The 23,961-nt window shown below is 29.7% G+C and overlaps 2 protein-coding genes across 14 annotated transcripts; both read left to right on the top strand.

The window, feature by feature from the left end:
• Window positions 1-7,264: 7,264 nt before the first annotated feature.
• Window positions 7,265-11,741, top strand: LOC109818015 (hydroxyproline O-galactosyltransferase GALT6). The gene is made up of 7 exons (XM_020383395.3): window positions 7,265-8,331; window positions 8,868-9,100; window positions 9,175-9,465; window positions 9,576-9,704; window positions 9,820-9,990; window positions 10,776-10,883; window positions 11,312-11,741. The coding sequence occupies exons 1-7, from the start codon at window positions 7,515-7,517 to the stop codon at window positions 11,519-11,521; spliced, it is 1,959 nt and encodes a 652-aa protein (XP_020238984.2). The 5' UTR covers window positions 7,265-7,514; the 3' UTR covers window positions 11,522-11,741.
• Window positions 11,742-14,368: 2,627 nt separating this feature from the next.
• On the top strand, window positions 14,369-20,686 carry LOC109818004 (Pentatricopeptide repeat (PPR-like) superfamily protein). Of its 13 annotated transcripts, XM_020383374.3 has the most exons (5): window positions 14,369-17,031; window positions 17,870-17,961; window positions 18,123-18,231; window positions 20,021-20,123; window positions 20,219-20,686. In XM_020383374.3, exon 1 carries the CDS (start codon window positions 14,660-14,662, stop codon window positions 16,874-16,876), a length of 2,217 nt encoding a protein of 738 aa, XP_020238963.1. In that variant the 5' UTR covers window positions 14,369-14,659; the 3' UTR covers window positions 16,877-17,031; window positions 17,870-17,961; window positions 18,123-18,231; window positions 20,021-20,123; window positions 20,219-20,686. The 13 variants fall into 13 exon arrangements, with proteins under 13 accessions (XP_020238963.1, XP_082926205.1, XP_082926200.1 ...); XM_083070079.1 differs by having other exon boundaries at window positions 14,369-14,476; window positions 14,779-17,031; window positions 18,123-20,686; XM_083070074.1 differs by lacking the exon at window positions 20,021-20,123.
• Window positions 20,687-23,961: the final 3,275 nt, after the last annotated feature.

Here is a 23,961-nt window from a genome sequence, read left to right as displayed (position 1 = left end):
AAGTGAAAGATGATAAAGTGTTTAGTAAAGTGAAAATAGAGAGAACACTGATCTTATCAATGAACCAATAATAATTTAATGTTATTATTTATAACAAATAAAATATATATACCATACTCTCTATTTTTTATTATAAAAAAATAAAACATGTATTTTTTATTTTTAAATATAAATAAGTTTAACTATTTTTGTATCATTTAATGATATTTTCTCTATAATGTTATTTCTTTAATGTATGACCTTTTAGTTGTACTACTTCTTTTGACATATATATAACAAGAAAAATTTATTACCAACTTTATTAATATGCTAAAATCAGTTTATTTTTTTTTACATATACAACTATGTTTTATTCATAAGTGCAAGTGATTATTTAACATCTTAGTGACTATTAAACCAATATACGTTATTGTTATATAATTTATTTAAATATTTTATAAAACATGTTTTTATTTTAAAATTATATTAATTTATGTTGTTCAACTAATTTATAATTTAGTTATTTTATTAAATATTATATTAATTATAATTATTTTGAAGATTTCTATGAGATTTTGTATGATTTTTATTGAAATTTATTATCTATCACATGATATTTTAAAAAAATAATAAAGACCAAGTCTCGTGATTCAATTACTGACTCATTAATTTAACTTTTGGTCCATTAATATAATATCCTAATGATTTGATGACCAATCCAATTTTTTAAACATTGGATATGACTGTCCATTGTTAGAGAGAGAAATCAAGAATCAAATCAAAACGCAAAAAGGAAAAAAAATTAAGAAAAAATGATTAGAGAGATAAAGTAAAAAAAAGAAGAAGGAAGGAGAAATAACGTAACTAAAAAGAGTAATTTTTAAAATAAAATTTATTAAGACAAAAAATTAATTAGAAAGGTATTTTAATAATTTAAAAAAAGAAAAGAAAAAAGGGGTGTATTTAAAAAAAATAAGAAAAACTTGAGACATATTTGAATATCACTCTTCAATGTAATATTAATTTTTTCTTAAGTTTATTCTCTTATAAATTATCCAATCGTTACAATTAAAAGTAATACATTTATTGAGAGTGAGGATAGTAAAATTGTACTCCCTTTATCATTGTCACTTTTTGACCGAATCATATAAATCAATACGAATAGTTATGTCACTTGATTTTATTGGATTTATATAACAAAATTATGATTTATCAATTTTATCTTTTTTATTTGTCATTAAATTTTTTTGAGAGATGAAAAAATTATTAATACTAATAAAAATGATAAATGACAATTTGAGAGTGTAAGAAATAAAACAGAAACACATATTCTCACAACTTTTGATAAGAATATAAAATAAAAATTAAAATCAATACTTTATAAAAATTGTAAAATATGCTTAAAAAAGTACATTAATTCTTTATAAATGATTTCTTATAGTAAGAATCTCAAGACACTATTAAAAAGTGACACTCTAATTTTATTGGTGAACTTTTACGAATTGGCTTTCGCAAAGGGTAGTGATTACCCAACCTTATATTTCCACTACAAGAAAATTGTCATATAGTAACATACACCCTATAGTAACCCTATACATATAACTAAAAATTATTTTTACCCACACAATAAATATAATATATGTTGGTATATTGTTTAAAAATGTGGGTAAAGATTATAGTGACACACAAAATATGTTGTTAAATCTCATTCAAAATCAATACTAAAATTGTGTGTAACTATATGTCAAATATATATATATATATATATATATATTGTACCTATAGTGACATTTTTTGTATATTATTATATATAACATTTCTTATAGTGTCCAATTTAATCATTAATGTATATCACAAATGTGTGTGTGTGGAGGAGATGATTTAAGTGAATTTGTGAGAAAATTATGATGGAATCCATATAGATTTAATTTCATTCTTTTAAGTGTGACTTTGTATGAAATTTTCCATAAAAAATACATGAACAAGACTCCTCCTCCTATATTATTATCTAAATAATTAGTTAATAAAAGATAAAAATATAATTAGTTAAATAATATATTTTATATAAAAATCTAATTGCATAAAATATATTTTTAAAATATCAATTTCTCTTTAATTCTCGTTTAATTTCACTCTACTAAACATCTACAAATATCACAATATTTTCTATCAATTTTCTATTAAATCAACTTTTACCGATTTTCTTCTATTTCCTTAAATTCTTTCTCTTCTCCCATACAAAGCATAATGGTTGGTTGTGCAATTGAGAAGTTTGCCAAGTTTGATGTTCTTTTTATATTCTTTGTGTGTACTTTTATGTCGAGACCCCCCAGTCAGAAGAGAGAAGACAGTTTCATTATTACAAATTTTATATACTTCAAGGACTCATCTATGTCCGTAGTCTGAATTTTTATCCTTAAATTTGGTACCCTTGTTTACACCTTTACTGCACACATTTATGTGTTTTTTATATTTTGTGGCGAATATTTTTATGCATAAATGATGCCTTGGAAATTGGAGGAAACATCTTTAGAAAAGAAAACCACACAGGAAGTGAGGATACAGTATTAAATATAAAATCCTTATCTGAGAGGGTCTTGAACTTGATAGCTTTTTTTCTTTAAAACGAAAATGTAATATATTTGTTGCTTCTGATTATATAAATTTAGTGTCAATGTTGTTGCTCACACCAAAGTTTCAGATAACAATGAATACCATTATTCTAACCTTCTAATATAAGCCACTTAGTAATGCTTCGAGCGTGCATAGAAGCGGACAATTGGGTCTGGGAAGAGACAGTGGAACTTATGAATTTAATCATTTGAACCATACAGTTGAAAGCTTTGGCTGGGATGAACATTAGTTGATAAAAGAAGAAGCTAGTGAAGTACACATTATCTTGTTCTTTCCAAATTTGTGGTGCTTGCTCATCAACCACGGGCCTCTAACCCAACACATTCATGGACAAGAGTGACTCAAGCAAACACAACACATTCATGGACTAAGAAGAAGAAGAAAAAAAATATAAGCCCTAGTGGTTCACCAAACACATAGATTAATTACTGTGGAGTTTGTATAATAACCTCAAATATAAGTCTCGGACAAACATTTATTTTAAATATTCAGACACTTAGAAATCTTTAATTTTCAATAGAGTTTTTCGTCAAAAAAATTTTCCCATAGTTTTTTTTCCCAAAGAGTTTTCAGGCAGATTTTCTTGCACATAAATTAAAGTTTTCATGCAAATTTGTTTTGCAATAAATTTGTGTATCTCACTTACTTTTTATTTTATTTTAATTTCTTTAAAAATTATTTATTACATTAATGTAACATCATGGGCACACCAAATCATAAGAGGGATTCTGATGTTGTACAAGTGTGATAATATACTTGAAGATGACTTAAAAAAATTAATTAGTATTACTTATACTAATAAGATACATCTTCTTTTCAGTAGCTCGTTACTTAAAAATTTCATAGTTAATTGTGACTGACTTAGAACGATTTAGAGATAAATGACTTTCTGAAATGTTTGCTATAGAAAGCGTGTGAGTGAGACCAAGCACACTAAAAAGTCTTATGTGTTTGTAGGGACACTCCTTGATCCTAAGAAGGTCAAACATCTCAAAAAAGATTACTTATATAAGGTTCTAACTAATGAAGAGTTGTGTAAAATGTCACTGTGTGAACTATTATAGAGTGTAATCATGAAGATGCCGAATTTGAGGAGTATTACAATAATTGTTTAGTCTTTGTTCTCATGGGATGTAGCACAAACAAAATGCTTTATTCTTGTGTACACAACACACTTTTATTCTCTCTTGCTTTGGTTGTCACTTGACTTGACTAGTCATGCTCAAATTCAATCTTTGCTTTGTATCTTCCTATGGTCGCTTACTTTCTTAGTTCAAGCTACTTCCACGGTTCAATATTTCATTTTCTTGCTTCTTAGTTCTTTGATCTATCATAGTATTGGTGCATCTAAATATAAAAATATAAAATATGAGTCATTGGCAAGGCACCACTATGAGTTGAAAAAGGCTTTTAGGGTTTAGACTTTTCTCATAAAGGATTCGAGCTCTATTGTTGAGAAGGTGTCATAACAAACAATGTTAGAGTTTTTGATTTGGGGAACTCATAGCATCACCTTGTGTTAAACCCTCCAACTATTGTAGTTTAATATGTTATTTACTGTTGTTTTGCCTTGCTTAATGGACAATTTCATTGGCAACCTTCACTTTTTGGTTAAGTGTGCAACAAAAAGGTAAGAAGATGCAAAATAGAGAAATCGATACAATAACTAGCCAAAAAGATGAAAATACAAGTTGAGGCACCATGCATAGTCGTCGTGTTTAGTTGAGGCACAATTGTGCTTAAATGAAGCATGCCCTATGTTAGAGGGTACACACCAATGCACAAGATACAAGGTCGTGCTTCCTTGTAGCATGATTGTGTAAGAATTATGGACGCCCATGTTTGAGAAGCACAAATGTGTTACTTGATATGCACAGTTGTGCTTGAAGGATCGCCCTAGTTTTCTCTTGTAAATAAGATTTTTTAGAATATACCAAATCATGTTGTTTTTCAAACTAGTTCTTTGTATTTTTCTTTTCTCTCTTATTGTTTTGAATTAAGGTTTTATTAGAGGTTGAGATCAACCCTTACAGAAGGATTATTCACCTTTACGGCTAATACATTCTCTCTTTGTTTATGAACTTTAATAGAATGTTGGGTTTTATAATAGTCATGTCTTGCTAATCGTTGTATCTAAAATTATGATGTAATTGTCTTTTGTGAGCCTCTTTTGTGAATTGAATGAATTCGTTTCTATAACATGTTAGATTATTTTAACACTTTACTCTTATATCAGTCAATTAATAATGCATGATCAATTTCTATTAATTAAAACTTAAATCTTTAGGTTGAGGAAGATCAAGAGCTTATAGAAGGACTAAAAGAAAAAAATGTCTTCGCCTTGCTGAGAACTATTCTTTCTAGTTTATTTCTCTAGAATGTTAAGAAATGATAAATTTATGAAGTTCTCCATTTCTCTTTTCTATTATAACTCAACTTTAATTTTCTCTCCACTTTAACCCTTCTCAAGCGAATCAAGAAATATTAAAAAATAAAGCATATAATCACATAAAACATACGTTAAAAAAAAATAACAATGTTTCACATAAGGTAAAGATCACTAAAGTAAATTTTACTTGTACAAATTAAGAAACCTAATATCTATCAATTTATTACTATACCTTATTGATTTTGCACAAACTAAACTACTAATTAAAAAATTCTTATAAACAATTTTATTAAAGATTTTTTTTTGAAAAATATTATTGTCAAATAATAAATCTTAGAAAGATTCATATTTAAAATAAATATATATTTATACATAGATATTTCAATTCACAATTAAATTTAAAAAGTAAAATTAATTTATAGCTTTAACTTATGTTTAGTGGAGGTGATTTAATAGGGAGGAGGATGAATTAAAATGGACTAGAGTGAATTTTTAAAAAAATATATGCGTTTGGTAAAAAATATTTAAAGAGAATTGTGAGAAATTAAAAATGGATCCACATCATTTTTTTTATACCTTTCCATTAAAAGAATTCTTGTGAATTTTAAAAAAATATGTAAAATTATATAAAATAAAAAATATTAATCATAAATATTTTATAAAATAAAAATAAAATAATAATTATAAATACCAATTTCACTTTATTTTTTACTTAATTTTACTGTATTAAATAATTATAAATTTCATTCAATTTCTTACTTAATTTTTATTAAATAAAATTTTCACTATTTTTCCTTGTTCTCTTCCATTCTTTTCCCTCCCTTAAACAAAGCATTAAAGAAAAAAAAAGAGAGAAAGAAATGCAGCGGATCGATAACATCTCCATCAGGAATCGCAGTGTTGGTGTCCCATGGCGAGGGTCCCCACTTGGAATGAACTCTTTCTTCCAAGTTCCAACGGTCTTCGAGATCCCAACTCAAATTTTCAAAATCACACAAACTCTTTTTTCTTTCCTTCTTCGGAATTCTCACACATTTCTAAGCCTTTTCTTCCATGCAAAGTAAATAAAGAAAGTAATATTTCAACACATGCAAAGTAATTATTCAATTTATATTTATTTAATGAAAATGCAAAGTATGTTGCTTGATAGGGAATAAACATGTTAACCACCTACCCCATCTGGAGCTGGACACCCAAGAATGTGAGGTGTAAAATTCATGACCACATGTCTCTCTTTAATGCAACCCCATAAAACACACTATAAACTATTACATCATTATAACAAGGTTTAATATAAAAGAATTTAATAATCAAACATCCCATTCACCCATCACAAATTATCATTTATAACAAAATTTAATAATCATTATAACATATTATAAAATCACTTTACATATATCATCATTCCATCACTTGCAGCAAAATCGATTCTAACATAAAAATCGATAATCAATATTTAGTGTCATCTAGGTTATTATTATTTTTTAGATCTGTTTTTCAATCATATTATTTTATAATCAATTATATTTATTGATCATTTTTATCAAAAAAACTTAACTCGTCCTCATTTAATTATGTTTTTTTTTCTCCATCAATTAATTTAATTTAAACACCATCTTATTGTGTAAATATTTTTATCATTATTTAAGTACAGCTTTTTTAAAAAAATTAAGAAAAGTAAATTAAATTTGTATGATCGCGTTAGTAAATTGAATTTAGTTACAGTACATTCGCATTATGAAAAAAAAAATTCAGTGATTCAATTACAAATTATAATATATAATGAAACTTTTTAATTTTTATAATAATTATTTTGAAAAGTATACATAAAATAATATAATATTGTTGTTTGTATAATTTCTTTATAATAATAATATATGGAAATTATGTTACTTTTCGTTTTTTTTACAGCGAATACATTATTTTTCTTGAAAAATGTATTTGCATTTAATGCCCGAATATAAATATATATATATATATATATATATATATATAATTTTCCTCATAATTATCAGTCTATAAATATTAATAATGTTAGACAATTAATGAAAGTTTATAAATTTCGTGGATTTCACTTTTTATTAACTTCAGAACTTTTAATAGACTTTAGTTGTGGTAGTAAATTGTCGACTAAAAATATTCGTTTTTTTTACAGCATTAAAAAATATACGTTTATTTTTGTAACAAAAAAAAACGTTTATTTCGAGAGCATTAAAAAATATGTTAAAATTGTGAATGCAATCATATTTGTAAGAAATTATCAAACTTTACATTGTACAGAAAGACAAAAGCTTTCTCTGGTTCTTTTTTTGCATTCATGTGATCGAAATTTGGGTGTGAAGTGTGAACAGGCTGGTCCCTGCTGATTCTGTTCCACTTTACGGCTAAGTTTCTAAAGCCGTTGATGCATTGAACGTTACTCAAAAAGGAAAATTTCCCATTGCTTCTGATTCTTCTCAAAGGGTGGAAAAGAAATTAGAAATCAGTGTTCAACTTGTGATTTTTGAGAACAATGAAGAGGGTGAAGAAGCTAGACCCATTGTTGTTCCTACCCAATAGGGCTAAGCCTCTTCAAATTTTCATTGCTCTTATTTTTCTCTACTTGCTCTTCACCACCTTCGAAATCGAAATCTCTCTCGCTTCCAAAACGAGGTTTGTGTCAGTGTCCTCATTGCTGGGGAATGAACACCAACGCACCCATCTCAGCAAAGACTCAAACTTTCTCTCGCAAGAAGCTTCTGGGGTGTTACAAGGTTCACTGCATCGAAAGATCATGCAGGGGTTGCAGAAAGTTTCCACCTTGAGTTTCATTGAGGCTTTGAATGACACCAAAAACGAGGCTTCTGAACTCCACATGGCTGCCAGGCATGCTTGGTTTGAAGGGAAGAGGCTCTGGGAAGAAGTTCTAAGTGTGAAGGAAACTGAAAATGTGGCTGAGAACATTTCTGATTCGTGTCAGCATTCAATTTCTCTATCCGGGTCTGAATTGAGGGAGAAGAAAGGGATCATGTTGATTCCGTGTGGGTTGACGCTGGGTTCTCATGTTACTCTTGTGGGGACCCCGCGTTGGGCTCACTGGGAGGACAATCCTAAGATATCTGGGGTTAAGGAAGGGGAGAGGAAGGTGATGGTGTCACAGTTCATGATGGAGCTTCAGGGTTTGAAGAGTGTGGACAAGGAAGAGCCTCCGAGGATACTGCATTTCAACCCCAGGTTGAAGGGGGATTATAGTGGCAAGCCTGTGATTGAGCAGAACACTTGTTACAGGATGCAGTGGGGTTCTGCTCTCAGGTGTGAGGGATGGAAGTCCCGGGCTGACGAGGATACTGGTGATTCATTTCAACCTTTCTCATTTTTCAGTTGAAAATGATTGTTGTGTTTTGTTTGATTAGCATCGTGGTTTTGAATTGTGGTTGTGGAATGCATTTAGAAGCATTTTTGGTTACCAATGGCATTGAACTGAATGTAAGTGTAAGAAGAGGGTGAGAGTGTCAAATACACGGCAAAGATGCATTAGGTGCTCAGTTAGTCAGTTGATTCATGATGATAAGAAGTTAATTTTAGAGAATTCATTGTAAATAACAGTCTCTGGGCTCCTCCCCAGCCGCCTTTTTGTTAATTTTGTGAGTAGATATGTAGTGAATTTTAGGGCCTTGATCTCTTCATGGACATTATTCCTGCTTTATGTATTCTACTATGGTCCGTGCTGCGAATTAGACTATAGAAAAGCACAATTTTTTTTCCTCATATTACTATTTTCATTCTCTTCGGTGAATGTATGCATTTAGTGTGCTTCATTTTTTCTTATCAGTATGTCGGTTCCAAGGACATTGTTCCCTTTGCTGATTTTCTGTGCCTTATGAAGTTGATGGACAGGTGAAATGTGAAAAGTGGATTCGTGATGATGATAGCCGCGCAGAAGAGGCAAAGGCAACATGGTGGTTAACTAGACTGATAGGGAGGACTAAGAAGGTGACTATAGATTGGCCATACCCTTTTGTAGAGGGGAAATTATTTGTTCTCACCGTAAATGCTGGCATGGAAGGATACCATGTGAGTGTGGATGGAAGGCATGTGACATCTTTTCCCTATCGCACGGTTGGTACACTAATCATGTCTCAATTTATTGTGTGAATTCAGACATATCTAAATTGTTTAGGCTATATTCTCAGGGCTTTTCTTTGGAGGATGCAACTGGTCTATCAGTAAAAGGGGATGTGGATATGCACTCTATTTTTGCAGCTTCCTTACCCGCGTCACATCCAAGTTTTGCTCCACAGATGCATCTTGAGTTACTTCCTCAATGGAAAGCTCCACCTCTTCTCCATGTGAATGTGGAACTTTTCATTGGAATACTTTCTGCTGGCAATCATTTTGCTGAACGGATGGCAGTAAGGAAATCATGGATGCAACATAAATTAATCAAATCGTCTGATGTCGTGGCCCGGTTCTTTGTTGCTTTGGTAAGAGTGAATGCATCTTCCCGACACCAATAGTGATAAAATATAATCCACAACTACCTTTTTTCATTAAAAATATTTACTATTTTTACATTTCTCATTTCTAATAATAGCACGGAAGGAAAGATATAGATGTGGAGATAAAGAAAGAAGCTGATTATTTTGGCGATATTGTTATAGTCCCATACATGGATCATTATGACCTTGTTGTGTTGAAGACCATAGCTATCACTGAATATGGGGTGAGTATTGGCAGAGTTGAATAATGCTCATTTGTGTTGTAAATTTTGTGTTCCCTGTATCTTATTTAAGTTTCTTGTTATATTATTGGCTGTTATTGAAAATTCTTATTGTCAGATTCGCTCAGTGCCTGCCAAGTATATCATGAAGTGTGATGATGACACATTTGTCAGAATAGATTCTATCATTAGCGAAGCAAGAAAAGTAGATGGTAGAAGTCTCTATATTGGAAATATGAATTACCACCACCGGCCCTTTCGTCATGGAAAATGGGCAGTTACATATGAGGTATAGTTTTTCTCTTAGTTTTGCCTTAACATATGTAGTTAGCTTAATATTTTTATTATAATGTGGACTGTGGCAACACAGTTGCTTTTACTAATTGTTTTTTGCAGTGCATGGTTGCGAATTGTTATGATATGTGGTATGGGTGATTGTTAAAATTTATTATAATGTGGACTGTTACTTAAACACAGTTTCGTTTCCTTTTTTTTTTTTGTAGTGCATGGTTGCAAATTGTTATGATATGTAGTATGGGCGATTGTTGAAATTGCGTTAGTTTTTTTGCTGTCCTGTCTTGTCTACTTTTCATGCTGGTCACCATAGTTTTTAACTTTCCCAGAATGCTTAGAGGGTTATATTTGAGTATTTAAAGAAACTACTAGTCATCTACCGGGATATTTTTCTACATACATCATTCATGGATGAAAGTTTGTTGCTTAAATATCTTCTACCTAGAATCCCATGTGGTTAACCTGATGCAGTTGTTTGACATTAGTTGTGCATTTGAATTTCTAGGTGATTAGTTGAAGTTCTGCACGATATGTTTCTGCAATTCTGAGCAGATGATAACAGAACATTAAGTATTCTGATTTTTTTAACTGATCAAATTCAAATAGTGTTCAGGAATATGATTGTAAGAGTTACACGTAACATGGTTGCATTTCAGTGAGCTGAAGTTTAGAAGTTATATGAAAATGACACTCAATTTCAGTCACGAAACTCTGCATGAGAAAATGCTAACTGTTTTATGCCTTATGTTTTGATTTAAATTTGTTGTTCATAACAACCAGGAATGGTCAGAGGAAGAGTATCCCACCTATGCTAATGGTCCAGGTTATATAGTCTCTTCAGACATCGCAGAGTTCATTGTATCAAACTTCGAGAAGCGCAGATTAAAAGTATGTTCACAAATGACCTTGTTGACCTCTCCCTGATAGACTGATTGTGTTTGCCACTCTCTACCTCTTGTTTCTTTTATGCAAACTTGCATGGATATATGTTTAAAAATATGTTTAGAAAACTTCTTCAAAAACACTTAAAAGGGTAAAAAATAGGAAGGAAAAATGAAATAAACTTCTCCATAAGTTAAAATTAACTTACGTATATAAAGTTAAAAATATCTTTATGAAAAAACTAATATGAAAGAGTTTTTAAAAATTAATAATTTATGTATCTGAGAGAAGCTAATTTCTATTTTCTTCTTTTATAAGTATTTTTGTAGAAGTTTATCCAAACAGATCTCTGCTAGTTTATGTATATACTTGTGTCTTGACAAACGGGGCGAAAGAGTTGGTAGCTTATTGATGACAATTTCAATGTGTTGTAGTTATTTAAAATGGAGGATGTGAGCATGGGAATGTGGGTAGGGAAGTTCAACAGTTCAAAACGAGTTGAGTATGTGCACAGCTTGAAGTTCTGCCAATATGGGTGCATCGAAGATTACTACACTGCACATTACCAATCTCCACGACAAATGACCTGTATGTGGGATAAGTTACAAAACCAGGGGAAACCCCTATGTTGCAACATGAGATGACATAGCCTATCATCAGAATATTCATATTATATGTCTGTACATAGGCACTGAGGACCATTATGGCCAGTGTGTATCATATAATGTTGAATACTATAGCAATCGCTGAAGCAAACCGATGGTTTGTGAACTTGTAATGTAGAGAATGTTACAGAAGCCAAATGAAATTATTTTTCTGCTTTGACTTCATATTTGGTTTGCCAAGCCAAAATTATTGTGAGTACCGAGTAGTGGTAGATGGCAACTCTCATTTAATTGGGAGAAGAAGAATTGCTACCTTCTTATCTCTCATCTCATATCTCCCTAACATACATAATTTAAAGGAATAAATACGTTATTAGTGTCTTTCCTTATCACATATCTCCCTAACATTCATAATTTAAAGGAATAAATACGTTATTAGTATCTTAATTTTCATTAATTTTCTCTTTTAGTTTATAAACAAATTTTATTTGATTTTAGTATCTAAAATTTCTCATTATGAACAAAAAATTTTAATGTTAGATACCAAAAATATTAATGGAAGGGAAATTTTAAGGATTTAAAGTGAAAATCATTGGTAAAAATTAACGAAAACTAGTAAAATATTTGTTCAGGAATTAAAAGTGAAAGTTGAAAATAAAATAATTAAGAACTAAAAACATATTAAATTATACTTTAAATTAAGTTTAATACATCATTTTGTCTTTGGACTTTTTAGAATTTTTTAATAATTAGATTTCAGTAATTATTTTTTTTCTTTATATATATATATATTGTAATTTATTTATGGTGTTTGGTGTGAGAGAAGTAAAGGGAGAGAGAAGAGAACAACAAAGAAGTTGGCAGCGAAAAAATGTAAAGAAAAGCAAAGAAATCCATACAAAAAAACTTTCCTGCAAAAGTGAGAAGATTTACGCGAAAGTTATTGAGTGTTACTGTCCATCTGTTGCAAAACTTCAGTTATTAGGTGAATGTTTCCTTGCATAATCAATTATATTTACCGTTTAGGATTATTTTTAGGGTTTAGGATTTAAAAATAATTTTATTTAAAAATATTTTAATATATAAAAATAATTATTGTTAAGTAAATAAAATGTTTAAATTTATTAATTTTGGTTTTTTTTATTTAATTTAATATACATTAATTAAAATTTTATCTTCTATTTTTCTTTATCAACAATTTTAAATTTCACTTTGTTTCTTATCCATTCTCCTTCTGTTATCTTTTCTTCATTTTTATCTTTTTTTACCAAATACAATATTAGTGTTTAGTTGGAGGAGAATAAAGAAGAGTGATGTATTTTATTTATTTATTTATTTATTTTTTATTTTCTCCATTTCAACTTTTAAAGGAGAGGAGAATAAACTCTTCCTCCACTAATCTTAGTCCCTCCAATATTGAGGGATTTGGAAAGGAAGGAAATAGAGGAATTTTAAAACATTTTAAGTAAGATGTGTAAAATATAGGAAGGATTCAAAAGTAAATTTGTTTTTAAAATTCGTCATCTTTTATCGTAAATCAAAGAAGAAAAAAGTTATCTTTGTTCCCTCCTCTCAACCAAACAATTTACAATTCCTTCCCCCTTTCTCTCTATTGAAACTCCTCTTTCTTCTCCTTTTTTTTTTAAACAAACAATCCCTTAGTCTTTGAGGTTAAAAATTTATTTACAATTTATGAAATTTCACAAAGTATTTTTGATACATATAGATGATTACACTTAATAATAATCTTATATTATTATCCAAATGCAAATATTAAAAATCTTATGTAAAATTTTATGCATTGTAAATGAATTTTTAAATACTAGAACTAAATTACAAAAATACAGAAAGATGAAGGAACTATTTATAAGTCTTTTAATTCAGAGACCTAATTAAAAATTTTAAAAAAAATCTAATGACTAAATGATATATTAAATCTTTAAATTATTAGTCTAATTTGGGGTGAGCAAGAATCAGCTTATCATTGTTCAAACTAACCTGATTAAGACTCAAAATTATATGGATAAAGTTGGGTTAATTTGATTTTGTTACGCATGGTTAAATTATAAAATAAAACAAGAACAAAACTTAAAGTAAGGTATAATTTACAATATATATAATTTAAAATAAATAATTACATTATAAATATAAGACTAGTTTTTTTTAATATTATGCATAATAATTAAAAAAATATTTATATTTTATGAGAGAATATTATATGTTAAATTGGATTAAGCGATCCGAAATATAATCAAAACTTGTCCTAGAAATACATTGGGTCCAATTTCAAAATATTAGTCCATCCAAATCAATTTTTATATATTAAATATGAATTCTCTGAAAGTGTTTTTAAAATTATTTTTTATGAGAGTATTTTTAGATTTTTTAAAAAACTTTTTATACCTAATTCAAATTTATATTTATCATTTTTATTTATAAATTAAATTATATTAATTAAATATAACACCATACAAAATATGAATTCCTTGATAAATAGTTATTTTATATAATTAAAATTTGTAACAAATAAATATTTTTAACTATATAAAATATGTTATTATTAAAATTTGTATTAAATAAATATTATTCTAAATAAAAATTAGATTTTAACTTTATATATCATGATATAATATTTTAAAAAAAATACTAAAATCTAATTAAGCAATAAATATAAAAAAGGACACATTGAAAAAACAAGAAATGAAGAAAAATCTCTAAAAGATTTTATATTTAAAAATAAATCTTAAGAAGGCTATGATAAAATTAATTATTTTAATTTAAATTTACAGAGGATTATGCTAAATTTGAAATACAAGATGAATAACTTTAGCAAATTTTGAAATAAATGAAAAGAAAGAAAATGATAAGTTGAGAATAGTTGGGGCTATTTGGCAATAACCTTAGTGATGGGTCCGTTTTCGCCTAAGCTTCGTGTGGTGAGAGTGAGACGATAGCCGCACCAAAGATTAGAGCTTCCTCAACCCTTCTTCTCAGGTTCATTTACTATTCACTTCATTCAAATCTTCGTTCACGTTTTCCGTTTATTAAGGAAAGATGCAATCATTCTCGTACCATGTTGTTGTTGGTCGTGTTTTTGAATTCTTGATGAGAGACCCTCTCTGTTGGCAGAGTAGAAGAGAAATTTCAAAACTTGTGTAATGGGTTTACCTCTTGCACATGAAGAGAGCAACTATCTTCTCTTGTTTCCATTGTTTTCACTATCATTATAATAATTCATTTACGGGTTTTGGTCCAAGATGTTTGAGTGTGAAATTTTCCTCTTCTTTGGGTTCAAGCAATGCCAGGCCTTTTCCTGATTACTCCCCAAGAAAGCCTTCAGTCACAGACAGTGACTTTGTGCACCACATTTCCACCACCATTAAGCAGCGCCGCGCCGAGCCCTTTCGCCGGATTCTCAGGCCTTTTGAGTCTAGGTTTAAGCCTGATCATGTCATTTGGGTTCTCATGAACATCAAGGATGACTATAAACTTGTGTTGGATTTCTTCAATTGGGCGAGCTTGCGCCGGGACCCTTCCTTGGAAGCCCTTTGCATTGTGGTTCAGATTGCTGTGGCTTCTAAGGATCTGAAAATGGCTCACAGGCTGGTTTTTGAGTTCTGGGAAAAGCCCCATTTGGATGTTAGTAACTCCTTTGCTCGCTTTTCGGAGAGGTTGATTTATACCTACAAGGACTGGGGTGCACACCCTCTTGTGTTTGATGTGCTTTTTCAAGTTCTTGTTGAGGCAGGGTTGCTTCTAGAAGCTGGGCAATTGTTTGATAAGTTGGTAAAATATGGTGTTCTTGTCACTATAGATTCTTGTAATTTGTTTCTAGCTAGGCTATCTAACAGTTTTGATGGGATAAAGACGGCAATTAGGGTGTTCAGAGAGTATCCAGAAGTGGGTGTTTGTTGGAACACTAGGTCGTATAATATTATTTTTCATTCGCTTTGTCAACTGGGTAAGGTAAAAGAAGCACACAATCTGCTCATACAAATGGAGTTTAAGGGAAATGTTCCTGATGTTGTAAGTTATAGCGTTATAATTAATGGATATTGTCAGGTTGAACAGCTAGGCAAGGTCTTGAAGCTCATGGAAGAGTTGCAGAGAAAGGGCTTAAAACCGAATCAATACACGTACAATTGCATAATTGCTCTTCTTTGTAAGAGTGGTAGAATAGTTGAAGCAGAGCAAGTCTTGAGGGAGATGATAAACCAGAGGATTTTTCCGGATAATGTGGTCTATACTACTCTCATCAGTGGGTTTGGCAAGTCTGGGAAAGTTTCAGCTGAATACAAACTCTTTGATGAAATGAGGCATAAGAAAATAGTTCCTGATTTTGTGACATATACTTCCATGATTCATGGTCTCTGTCAAGCTGGAAAGGTGGTGGAAGCACGCAAACTGTTTAGTGAAATGTTCAGTAAAGGGTTGGAACCAGATGAAGTTACTTTTACTGCTCTTATTGATGGGTATTGCAAGGCAGGGGAAATGAAAGAGGCATTCTCTCTTCACAACCAGATGGTTGAGAAGGCTCTGACTCCTAATGTTGTCACTTATACTGCATTGGTTGATGGCCTGTGTAAACGTGGAGAGGTAGATATTGCAAATGAGCTTCTTCATGAAATGTCTGAAAAGGGCCTTCAACCAAATGTCTGCACGTATAATGCAATGATCAATGGTCTTTGTAAGGTAGGAAATATAGAGCAAGCCGTGAAACTTATGGAAGAAATGGATCTGGCAGGGTTTTATCCTGACACTATTACATATACTACACTCATGGATGCTTATTGTAAGATGGGTGAAATGGCTAAGGCTCACGAATTGCTGCGGATTATGCTTGATAAAGGACTTCAACCTACAATTGTTACATTCAATGTGCTAATGAATGGATTTTGCATGTCAGGGATGTTGGAAGATGGTGAAAGACTAATCAAATGGATGTTGGAAAAAGGCATAATGCCAAATGCCACAACATTCAATTCTCTTATGAAACAGTATTGTATTAGAAATAACATGCGTGTCACTACTGAGATTTATAAAGGGATGCATGCTCAAGGAGTGATGCCTGACAGTAATACCTATAATATTTTGATTAAAGGTCATTGTAAAGCTAGAAATATGAAAGAGGCATGGTTTTTGTATAAAGAAATGGTTGAAAGGGGATTTAGTCTTACTGCTGCTTCCTATAATGCTCTTGTAAAGGGTTTCTATAAGAGGAAGAAATTTGTGGAGGCTAGGAAGCTATTTGAGGAGATGAGAGCTCAAGGGTTCGTTGCAGAAAAAGAGATATATGATATTTTTGTTGATGTAAACTATGAAGAAGGGAACTGGGAAAATACTCTTGAGCTTTGTGATGAAGCAATAGAGAAACTTCTTGTTAAGAAAACTTAGTTGACTTTTGTGTACGCCATTTTATGATGGAATTATCAGGGGCAGTAATCGTTATTTGTGTCTGCTTCTTCTCTCTTGGTAGTTCCATTGAAAGTAACTTGCTTATCTTGACACCAGTGACTCTCATCATTAAAAGAGTGACACTTGACTTCCAGGTATTTTTCCAAAAAACTGAAGCAGATTATAACAGTAACACACACAAACACATGGGGACTTTTAGATCCTCAAATTCCAAAGGGAACTTCAGGATTTTTTGAGGATATTGTGTTGGGATTGTGCAATATGGATATTATGTAGCCTGAATCCCTCTTCCCTGCCAAGTATATGAAACAAATGTAATAGATATTTCTTTTAATAGAAAATGTAAAGAAATTTTAAATAAAAGTAATTCTTGCAACTTTCTATTTTCCTGGTGTAGTTTTCCATCCTTGAAACCTATTATATTGAGAAACTATCATCAATGATGATTTACTTTGGAGGTGATGTAATCATATAAGTGCTACAATTTTAAATTCCTTTAGAGGAATCTTACTGAAGCAATTAGTGTTGGGATTGCTGTATATGAAACACATGTATCACACGCATCTGTTTAGCATCACGGTTTTGAATTGTGGTTGTGAAATGCATTTAGAAGCATTTTTGTTTTTTGATTTCCAATGGCATTGAACTGAATGTAGGTGTAAGGAGAGGGTGGGGGTGTCAAATACACTGAAAAATGCATTAGGTGCTCAGTTAGTTGATTCATGATTATAAAAAGTTAACTTCAGAGAATTCATTGTAAATAACAGTCCCCAGGCTCCGGCCACCTCTCTGTACAAAATTCACTATACTATTTCTGATGGGGTCTAGAGAGTAGTTTGTTTTACTTATTTGTGTTTGTTTTCTACTCGAGCACCAAGAATTTTGTATCATGGTAGCATAGATACCTTTTTATGTCTATATGGTCTTACCAAGTTTTTCTATCTTATTTCTCTACTGTAATTATTTTCTTAGTGTTCCCAATATTTGAAGAGCATAAGGATATGGTGTTTACATAAATCTCACTAGCCTCAATTCTCAATCCCCACAGGTCGAGGGAAAGACAAGTATGCCTGTTTTTCAAAACTTTTGTATGTATGATTTTACATATTTTTTATTTATTGATTGATAACTTCAATATTTGATCATTCTATTTGGCCATGTTAACATTGCTTGAGGGACTACATTAAGCTGATCATTTTGTGTCACCCCTATCTACTTTTGACAGTGATTGCACTATTTGTAACCTCGAATGCCCAAGGCTAAAAAGTTGACTTGTTGCTTCACCTGCCTAAAGTGAGGTGTTGCCCGGATGAATAGCCATTAGCCAGTGAAAGGTGAGACATGTCAGTTAATGGCTTTAATTACTGTTAGTTACTGCCACCTCATGTTACAGGCTTTTTGACCAAAGTGGGGCAATTTGTAAACTTATTTACGTAAATGGGGCTGTTTGTAAAGAATATACACCTTTGGGGCTGTTTACAACGGTGTCGCTATGGCCCATAGCGACACCAGTGACACGTGGCTTTTTTTAAACTCCACGAAAGCCATGAAAGCCATATTAATAGTGTCGCTACAGCCTATAGCGCCACAAAATAGCTTCACTAAAGTCGCTATAGCCTACAGCGCCACATATTTAGAAATAAGTTAAAATGTGATAAAAATAATTTATATACAAATTTAAATAATAATAAAAACAAAAATATAGTGGCGCTATGGCCTATAGCGACACTGTGTCGCTATAGGCCACAGCGCCACTTATTTAAAAAATTAAAAAACGTAAATAAAAAATAAATATGTAAAAAATAAAGAAAAATCAGAAATAGTTAAATATATAAATACATATTTTTATGATATTCGTAAATAAATTAAAATATGATAAAAAATAATTTATTTAATAATTAAAAAAAAAAAAACAAAAGTATAGTGGCGCTGTAGGCTACACCGCCACTATCACAGCGCCACTATATTTTTCTTTTATTCATACTTTAAACACACCCACAAGTACCCAACACTTACCACTGCGAGATGACATGATTTTAGGAGTAGCTGTGTAATACGCAGCAAGAGTTAAATCAAAAAATTAATAAATAATATTATGAGGGTCCATTGTGAGCCAACAAAGTCTAGCAGAAAGTTCTTTCAAAGGGTATGCTTTAAAGGGAGCATGTCCTTTCTCTCAATGTCACTTTTATCACCCATACACGTATCATAAAGTATCCAAATCAATTTATTTGAACAATGATAATACAGGACCCAAACAAATAGTACAACACAGTGTCGCTATGTGTCGCTATAGGCCATAGCGCCTCTTTTAAAATTTAAAAAATTACATAAAAATGTTTAAAAATTATATAAAATTAAAAAAATTACAGAAAACATACATTTATAAATATAATATTATGTAAAATGAATAAAAAATTAAGTTTGTAAAAAATAATTTCAGTGAATAATTTAAAAAAAAAAAAAACAAAAAAAAGTTTGTGGCGCTATGGCCTATAGCGACACAGTGTCGCTATAGGCCATAGCGCCACTTAAAAAAATTTAATATAATTTAATTTATAATTAAATTTGTGCAGAAGTTAATTTTAGTTTTATAAATATATAATAACCAAGTCAGTTTATTATTTTTATTTTTACATTTCTATTATTTTTGTTTTCTTTTTTTTTTCTTATACAGTGTCGTTATGGGCTACATCATTTTCGTTGGGCCATCAACTGTGGTAGCGCAGCCTATAGCGACACCATTGTGGCTCATTCGCACACAAAAAAAGAAAAAAGCCACGTGTCACTGGTGTCGCTATGGCCCATAGCGACACCGTTGTAAACAGCCCCAAAGGCGTAAATACTTTTAAAAGAGCCCTATTTACGTAAATAACTTGTAAAAGGACCCCACTTTGGTCAAAAAGCCCATGTTACAATATGCTCACTGATTCTCTCAAAGAGATACAGGCGTGCTAGTAAAGAGTAAAACACTTCTAATTGGAAAACTGAAATCAATCTATGGCATAAAGGTGGTTATTGGTACACCTGTATCCACACGTAGGAACTTCAGATTTCCTGATGTTGGGATACTGGAGTTAGATGCATATTTATGATATGTTGGTATGGATCCATTTTTTGCAGCTATAGTGGCTTTATTTGATTTAGTTGTCAATTAGAAAGACTGCTAAAGATTAAGTGCTCCATAGTTGGTCATTTTGGTGCTGGTACTTCTAAAGATGCTCTGGTAGGTTTTGCTCATTTTTTTTTGTCTATTTTTGTGCTAAATATGAAAATGTTCTAATGATCTTTCTACCCTTACTTTTTACCTGGGGTGATTAGGTGAAGACTGAAAATATCAATTACAGGGATTTTCTTCGATTGGTTCAGTCACGTTTGGGCCTAAAAAAGCCCAAATCAAAGCAAACTGGAGGCAGTAATAGTTGGGCCCTTTTCCAATTCAGCCCATCAGGTTGGGCGGTTTGTGGTCTACTTGGGTTGGTATTAGTGGTTTGGGCTGTTACTTTTGGGGGCCTTATCAAAAAAGAGGAGTTGTGATGATAGAGTAAAAAGGGAAGAAGAAAGCAAATTAACAAAAGTTGAAAACAAACATCCATTTGTGCATATTTTCTTTCTGGACAGCAGCTATCTCTTCAGTCTAAGTTGAGAATCACATGCCATTTGTTCTACTGAAAGCCAACTTTCAAGTATTTGATTTGATCTATTAACAACTCAGTCGTTAATATTCTGAATTGAAATACTAGTGTGCATTCAAAATTTCAATAAATTGTTATCCATTTTTCAACATTACTGATTTTTTCTGGTTTCAACTATTCTGCATTTTTTTACTATGTTAAAAATTCATATCTTTTCCCATTTACTTATGTTTTTATTTTCCGCTTTTTAATTTTTAATTACAGAAAATGTCACACTGTATCCAATCTGTTTCTTACTTTCAAATATTTTATACAACAAATGAAGAAAAGTTAAAAAGGGATGCTTTTAGTACTTATTGTAAATATTTGAAAACAATAAATTGATTGAAAATAAGGTGGTTGTTTTGTAATTAAAAAGTTAAAATAGAAAATGAAAATACAAGACGGACCAGAGATGAGTACATTTATTTTTGTTCTGCATAATATTATTTTGATGTAAAAGATTTACAATTGTATTTGGGTAGGAAAAAAAATGAATATGGGTCATTTGACCGTTCACAGTTCGCCACTTCCTTGCTTCTCTTGGTTTATTATTGTTAAGGTTTTAATCTTAAATGGTTTAATTTGATGATATTTTTCGATAAATCCAAAGGTTTGAATTATAATTTGAAAGGTTTAATTTTGCATCTAAAACGGTATAGATTCCAATCTTCACACATATTTTAGGGTGGGATAAATATAAATTTTCTTGCAAGTATACTTTTAGTTAATGTTGTGATGATTCACATGTACCAATAAAGTGACACTCTCTGGTTTTGATGGAATGTAAATCATTGACATCAGACAAACGTGATAAGAAAATATAAGATATTTAAAAAATATAAAAAAAATGATATGTGAGGATTAAAACCCATGACTTTCCTTTACCAAAAAAAAAAAAACCCATGACTTTCATGGTAACTGACCATTCAAACAAGTCACTTAATCTATTATTATTATTATTATATATATATATATATATATATATATATATATATATATATATATGATTTATATGAATTATAATGATGATACCGAGATTCGAAATTAAGATCTTGACTAATCTTTCAATAATAGACTAAATATTATGATATATAATATTATTGTTTGAGTTAATTATTTTTGTTAATTTTTTATCTGATGTAAATCTATTTTTTAATAAATAATAATTTTTTAATAAAATAATTAATTTGTTAGTAAATTAATTAAATAATTTATTATTTAATGTACTTTTTTATACAATACATATAAATATACGATCATTTTTATCTTTTATTTTGGTTAACTTTTTTTTCTCTCTATTTAATGTATATTATTTATTTTACTACTATAAAATTTATATTATTTATTGTATGAAACATATATTAAATAATATATACTAATGTTATATTATTTATTTTATGTTATACTTTTCATTTAATAAATAAAATTTTTATTATTCAATATTTTTTTCATCTAATAAAATAAAATAATATATTAAATAATAAATTATATAATTAATTTATTAAAAGTTTTATTATTTTATTAAAAAATTTATTAATTGTAAACTAGATTAACATTAGACAAGGAATTCAAAAAAAAAAATTAATTAACTCAAGCATTAATGCTATATATAATATAGTATTTAAGTTATAATATTAAATTTAAGGAATTTAGTGATTTAAATGGTGAAAGGTGAAGGTCATAAGTTCTGGTCTCTCCATGATTACTTTTTTATTTATTATCATTTTTAAAAAAAAATTATTTTCTTGTCATTCATGTCATTATTAGAATGTCATCTCATCAATCCACATAAGTCTTCATGTTATTAGTATAGTGATAGATCATTAATCTATATAATAGTCAATTAAAAAAGGAGACAAAAATTTCATACTTAAAAATAGAGAGAAAAAAAAATACAAATTAGAGATTATAATAAGATAAGAATTGTAATTTAACCAAAATTTTATGTACTTAAAGAAAAAAAATACTTAGATTTTATTATAATATGTTTTATTTTACTGAATCTCGTAGTACTTTAATGAGGTTGTTCCAAAGAAAAATATTATAGTTACCAATATTACTTACAATTTAAAAAATAACATTTCACCCCATTTTAAACATTTTTCTCATTTTTGGATTATATTATCCTTCATATTTATTATTCTCTTTAGGTTTAGTTATGGTTAGTCTACAAAATATAATAAATTATTATTTTGGTCCTCAAAATTTATTTTTTTGGTTTTTGTAACTTAAAAAAATATTACTTTAAAATTTATATAATCCGTTAAATTTAAAATTTGTTTTTGATTTACCAAATTTTAATTTTTTTTATATATATTTTGGCCTAAAGAAAAAGCTTAAATAATTTTTTAGTCTCCCAAATGTTTTAAATTTGAGGAACTAAAATAATATTTTTGAAAGTATAAGGACTAAAAACAAAAGTTTTAAATTTAACGGATCAAAAGAATATATATCCTAAATTTGAGGGACTAAAAATACTTAAGTCTTTTATTTATTTCATTTTTCTCTTTCCATTTATATGTAAAAGAAAAAATAATCATTAAGAAAGGTTGTATTGAAATCAAATTATGTTTGTTCTAACCTAGTAAAATATTCAATAATCCTTAAGAGATTTAGATATCCTTATAAGATGGTGTAGCCATGTTAGAAAGAGAAAAACACACATTTTATTAAATATAATTAACAAGTCATTTAATCAATTATAGTGACTATCCATTTGAACTTTTCATGGGACCCTAACTACAAAATTCAAAACAATTACAAACTTAGTATTATCTATTTGGAATCCTATTCATACCTCATTTGCTTAATTTGAAACAAAACGATTTATGAGACCTCTTATTACAAAAGTTCAAAATAATTGAAAAATTTAGTCTTGTCTGTTTGAAATTTTGTTCATACCCCACTTGCTAAGCCTATGACCAAATTTGATCTATTTGTGGTCCTCCAAATACAAAAATTCAAAACAATTCCAAGCTCATTTTTGTTTGCTTGGGAATATGTTCATAATAACCTATTTACTTAGCCTATCACTAAATTTGATTTGTTTGTGGAACCCTATTTACAAATTTTCAAAATAGTTACAAATTTAGTCTTATCTATTTGGAATCCTATTCATACCCCACCTATTCTACCTATGACCAAATTTGATTTGTTTGTGGAACCTCTTACTACACAAGGTAAAAATAACTGAAAGCTTTGTCTTGTCTTTTGAGAATTTCGTTGATACCCCCCTTGCTCAACCTATGACCAAATTTTATCTATTTGTGGGTCTCCAACTACAAAAATTCAAAACAATTGTAAACTCATTCTTGTCTGATTAGAAATCTACTAATACCCTATTTGTTTGTGGAACTCTAATTAAAAAATTCAAAACAATTACAAGCT

This window comes from Cajanus cajan, chromosome 3 (genome assembly GCF_000230855.2).
Source record: "Cajanus cajan strain Asha chromosome 3, NIPB_CcT2T_4, whole genome shotgun sequence".
Classification (NCBI taxonomy): domain Eukaryota; kingdom Viridiplantae; phylum Streptophyta; class Magnoliopsida; order Fabales; family Fabaceae; genus Cajanus; species Cajanus cajan.
Note: the sequence above shows the minus strand (reverse complement) of the source record. Positions and strands in the feature narration are given on the sequence as shown.

Coding starts and splice junctions, on each gene's coding strand:
- LOC109818015 (XM_020383395.3), top strand. CDS start 7,515: ATGAAGAGGGTGAAGAAGCTAGACCCATTGTTGTTCCTACCCAATAGG. Junction 9,466..9,575: donor CCCGGTTCTTTGTTGCTTTG/GTAAGAGTGAAT, acceptor TTCTAATAATAG/CACGGAAGGAAAGATATAGA. Junction 9,991..10,775: donor AATGGGCAGTTACATATGAG/GTATAGTTTTTC, acceptor CATAACAACCAG/GAATGGTCAGAGGAAGAGTA.
- LOC109818004 (XM_083070078.1), top strand. CDS start 14,660: ATGAAGAGAGCAACTATCTTCTCTTGTTTCCATTGTTTTCACTATCAT.